This window comes from Emys orbicularis, chromosome 16 (assembly GCF_028017835.1).
Source record: "Emys orbicularis isolate rEmyOrb1 chromosome 16, rEmyOrb1.hap1, whole genome shotgun sequence".
NCBI lineage: Eukaryota > Metazoa > Chordata > Testudines > Emydidae > Emys > Emys orbicularis.
In genome coordinates, this window is record NC_088698.1 from 1540728 (window position 1) to 1546194 (window position 5467).

Here is a 5467-nt window from a genome sequence, read left to right on the forward strand (position 1 = left end):
CAGTGATTTGCCTCTGCAGTCACAGGCCATAGAGTTGCTTTCCCAATAGCTACTTGTCACCACTCATTAAGCAGAACAGCTCAGATCATACCTGTCATGGGGAACGCTATGAGCTAGTAATAGCAATCTCTGCCTGCTGACAGAGGTCTCAAGAGAAACAATCTTGTCATACAAAAAGTCACTTCTACAGAATGAGACCGTTCCTGAGGTCACTTTAATCTATTTGTAAGGTACTCAGATACCAGCGTGAGGGCTACCTTACAAAAGCCTAGACAGACATTGGAGATGGAGCTAGCTGTCTGTGATACGAATGTCAATAAGTTGTCATTAAATATCTGCACATTGAAAATGCGTTCTGCTCACCAGCATGTAGACTTATACTACATTTTAAAATAAATAGTATGAGTACATTAGCTCCCCACATAAACAGATGACAAATGGGTTGTGGTAGATCAACCTGTTCCAAAGAAAGTCAAGAGCAATTTATTTTTGGTGTATTGCTGCTACGTAAAATGCACTGAATTCTAAGCTTACAGCATTCTAACCCTTGTTTCAGTGTGTGTAGTACTACATGTTGCTTTTCTCCAAATACTGCAGAAGGCAGGCTTTTGTATTAAGCTTTGTATGCACGTCCTTCACTGCCAAGTTATACGCAGGGGGAGGAGATTGTACAGTTATGTGATTAGTGCTATAACACTGAGGCTGCTTTCAGAAAGAATGGAAATGGCTGTCACCATTATGCAAATAGGATAAAGCCCTGAATGTTCACAGGATAAAATTTTCTGCACTATTCAACAGCCCACTAGGACATGGGGTAAAAGGAATGAATTTAACACTTGCGCTTTCTCAAAAGCCATTGTCATGGGAAACTACTTAACCCTTGTACTTTCAGTTATCCCGTTGCCTAATAATTTGCTTTTTGACAGACTTGCTACCACATCTCCCCATCTAATATGTATTCACTGCTAGGTAACTAGCTTCAAGGCTGCTGAAACCACCATCACTAGTTCAGCATAGCATAAAGCTATCAGCCCTGCAGGTAGAACTTACACTAGAAGCAAATGTGGGTTTTTTTTGTTAGGTTATGAGATTAGCCCAGCAAGGCCTAAATCCTACCCCCTAGGGTGCCTCTATAAAAGCAATTTAAGGCCGCTAGGAGTCGACAGCAGCCATTTTTTCCTCAAACAAAATATTGGCAAATCCTCCTTACCCACCAAGTGTAAATGGCACCCATTGTGGTTAATGTTTTCACTATCCATAAAGCTTTTCTCCAGTTCATGCTACTGCTGTAGCAAGTTCCATTCCACCTCAGTCATCCATCAGCAAAACTTCAATTGCATGTTATTAGTGGAAATGTAACAAGCAGAAAGACAGTTCAAGTGTAAGATGTGTAGGACTGGCCAGGCAAGTAGTAACTGGTTTCCATCATCCCCATGCACTAAAAACAGATTCCTATTGGATAACTTTTAAAGGAACCAGGTAGTTAGATAATGCTTTAACTTCCTCCATTCCTGGCTTGTGAAGGAAGAGGGTTTCTGGAAATAGGCAGCAAAGGGGCATGGGAACTGATGGCACTGCTATCAGTTAGGATGAGACTCTTAAAGCTGCTTCCCACTACAGACAGAAAGGCACTAGTGCTGCTCCACCTAGCAGGCTAAGAATAGCATCCTGACACAAAACCAAGCATGGCAGCTTGGGCTAGCTGCTTTTGTTTTTAAGTGCAGCTCAGGCCAGCTGTCTGAAAGCAAAGCAGCACTTCTCACTGAGTAGTGAAGGATATTTGAAAGTTAAGATTTTAATTAAAATCAATACTACTGAGGCAGCCACCCTGAACAAGTGCATATCATTTGTCAGCAAGCAAAGGCTAGATGTTTGTCTGAGATGTAACAAAGATACAGAAACCAGAACTGGGTGCTTTGATATACTAATTACTATAAAAAACAAGATGTTTAAATAAAGAGACCAAAGTGCTGCATATAACCAAGAGCAAAGTGAAAGATGGGTTTGAATGCTGGAGGAATTTTTTAAAATAAAGTGCTGTTAAGAATATTTGGAGAGACCATTTATGGTTAGAGATTTTGGCTAGCTATTGCCTGCCTATTTAAGGCTATTGCTCCTGTCTGTACATTGGTCTGAGTTATAAACTGGAACATTTACCAGGCAAAAGCAATAAATATTGACAAAGGGTTTCAGCTGTACCTGTGCTTCCACTTTTTAGGTTACACAAAAACAAACCACATATGATTTTCCATACCAGTGCCACAGAAATAAGGCTTTATATGCCACATTAATTTAGAGCCCAACATCCTATGGCTAACAATAAACCCTTATTTACATATGGAGCACAGGGGAAGTTCACTGAACATGTAAGCACAAGAGGTATGGGTTAGTGAGTTTATTAGTTTAACAATGTTTTAACACAGCAGGAGTAAATCCTTAAGTAAATCCATCAAGGTTTCTGCCACAGATGAAGTTGGTGATGTACTCTGGCTCAGATTTCTTCAGTCAGAAGCCCATTTTCATTCTTGGTAACTGGTATCAGGCAACTGAAGAGTTTACACAAGGGGATACAGGCACCCCCGCATGGCTCCTGTAGCTCTCACTTCACTTTTCTTCTGTCTCATACTTGTGCTTGATGTGTTTCCACAGTTTCTGCATTTGAAAAAAAAACAAAAGCAAGAAGCCTTATGTATGTGTCCCAGTGATGCTGGGCTGAATTTCTTACTTTCACCTAAAGGGAATGCCTACAAGTGAGGAACACACTGAAGTTTCCTGCCATTGCTGTCCCATTTGGTGTCTTGCCCTTGACAGCATATCCTAATGGCACTTGTTTGGGTGACCACTGTGGCACATCCACACAATGCCTTACCTAGCCAGACCAGTGCACTCCAGGAATACCAAAACATTTATTCCAGAAGGCACAGCACACACTTGAAACACAGGTTCTGAGGTAACTTCAAGAGGAGGAATTGCACTGTAGAATGGAGTTAAGATAATGGATCTCATCTTTTTTGATTAAGCTGCTTCTTGCAGTGGACTGGCAGAATCAGACCATGTCCCCTTCCTCAAGTCCCAGCATACTTGCTGCCATTTCTTCCTTCTATTCACACATCCTTTGCTGCATTTTGCTTAATATTTTTTCAGTAGCTTTGCTCTTTTGTGCTATGGCCTCCCTGTACCCAGTCACCAGAGGAGCGTATGATACCAGGTGAGTGCCACAAGAGCCTGGAGCAGTGCACTGATGCCTCAGCTTGGGGCCCCATCCTCAGGAACTGCATTAGGTAAGCTACAATACCAGAAAGGGAATGGAGGTAGCTTTCAAGAATGTTTTTTTAGGGAGGCAGTCTAGGATCATACAACTTGATAGGTTCCTACTGCTGCCCTACTCTGTAACCTTACAGGTTAAGAAACACCAAACTGTTGCAGCTTCTGGCTCCCCATTCACACTGGGGAAAAGCCACTGTAGTCAACACAGATTCAAGCTGGACCCAAAACAAGGTCTTTAGCCCAACCATCACAACCAACTGGTACAATAAATACTTGTAAGATTCCTGTTTGTGGGCAGAAAGTATCATAGCATTTCTAATGCCTGGTCTAGACAGGATCACAGCCTCTTTAAAAGAGGAAAATCAGCATACAACCCTAGACTGACAAAAAGTACACTAACACGTAATAACTGAATTGCTCAATTAAGAAAGTAGCCAAAGAAATACATAATTCCAGTTGGATATTAGAAGTTTCCTCTAGCCCCAAACTCCTGGAAGGGAAGAGGAAATGTGCAAATCATACACTTTATATTTGGCTGTAATTTTGTATTTTGCACAAACTCTGGGTGCTTTTAGAGTTAAAATACATACTTTATCACAACTTGGTATGCTAAGGGGACAGTTACAGGTAACTGGAGGATCAGGTAATGTGTGTATCACTTATTGCCATGGTATCTAAGCATTAATTATCAAGCTTTTCCTGTCCATGGATACAACTTAACTACAATGATGACTTGACTCATCTCATCTTATGTTGCAGACTGCTTGGGACAGCACTGCAATACTGGCAACACATCCTATATGACCTACATTGTGTGCAAAGTTGCTGTCACCTTTTTTGTTGAGTTAGACATCAGAAATATGAGTCCTTGTTTTAAGCTTCCTGTGTTACAATTTCTTTGACTGTCTCCCCCATTAGGGCCAAGACAACTGGAGAAGTCCAAGAGCATGCGTAAATCCTCCCTATAAGTGCCATAATAGCAGTACTTCTATAATCATGGTGGTCATCACAAGGCAATTCAGCACTGGCATTACTATGCATTTACAAAATGCATCTGCCATGATACTAGCATGGTTGCTGGATCCTCAGCCCTTCATATGCATCTGGCCCTGTAAAATAAAGGGCTGAATGAAGTGAGCAGAACTCAACCCCACTGCTTCCCTACCACTTACAGGCAGCCTGTGTTAAGTGAGAAGTAAATTCACCCAGCCTTTTTGTAAAGTCCCACTGCTGTGTTCACCTTGGCAGAGACCGGTCAGAGGTGGGCTGGAAGGTGCGGCAGGGCGCGGTACCCTCACACCCCGGCCTAGCACAGAGCGGCGGGGGAAACAGCGGGGCGCAGCGGCGAGCGCGGAAGGGGCGAGGTATGTTGTAAGGAAGCCGAAGCGTGGAGAATAGGCCACTTGTCCGCCCCGATCGGCGGGGCTGAGGGGCCCGGCACCCACCCGGGCGGCTGTTCCCTTCTAGGCAGGGGCCCGGAGGCGGTCTGGAGCCGGCAGCCAGCCCCGCTAGTACAGCGGGGGAGAGCGTCACCAGCCGGGCCAAGGTCACCCGGGGCCCGGCTCTCCGCGACCCCACTCTGGCCGCAGGCGGAACACGCCTGGGGATACGGACTGTCAAGGGGCCGCGCCCGAGCCGGGGCCTCGCGTAGTGCGCAGGCCGCCCTGACCTTCAGCCACGCCGGCCTAGGAACTGCGCGAGCTCCGCCTCGGGTCCGGCGCGGCCCGTCAGCGGCTCCTCACCCCGTGGTTGAGATGCTCGTAGAATGCGTCCGCGCCCTGGTCGAAGGCGCGTTCGAAGACGAGGGCCCCCAGCACGATGGTGAGGGCGAAGGTGGAGGTGCGGCGGAAGAGCACATTGTACAACCGGGAGCGCAGCGGCATGATGGCCTCCTCTGGCGACGCCTGGGCCAGCGTAGGTGCGGCCTGCACCCGGAATTTATAGTGGCGGCAATGCACCCTGGGGCTTGGAGTCCTGCCGCGAGGCACCATGGGATTTGGAGTGCGGCGTCGCGCCGCTCCACCGCAGGGGGAAAGCACCTCGCTCTCGGGGGCAGACGCGGACTGCATTTCCTGGCATGCACAGCGCCACGCTCAGGCGACCATGGTCCCTAAGCGATGAGACCTCTGGGAGATGTAGTCCCTTCATTCGAACGCGTGCGCCGGACCCTCGCTGGTGGCGGTAAAAAACTACAAGCCCC

The 5467-nt window shown here is 46.4% G+C and overlaps 1 protein-coding gene across 1 annotated transcript; it reads right to left on the bottom strand.

Moving 5' to 3' along the window:
- Positions 1-2382: 2382 nt before the first annotated feature.
- LOC135890330 (cytochrome b-c1 complex subunit 9) lies at positions 2383-5216 on the bottom strand. Its single transcript, XM_065417695.1, has 2 exons — positions 5010-5216; positions 2383-2652 (listed from the first exon to the last, which is right to left on the bottom strand). Exons 1-2 carry the CDS (start codon positions 5148-5150, stop codon positions 2605-2607), a joined length of 189 nt encoding a protein of 62 aa, XP_065273767.1. The 5' UTR covers positions 5151-5216; the 3' UTR covers positions 2383-2604.
- Positions 5217-5467: the final 251 nt, after the last annotated feature.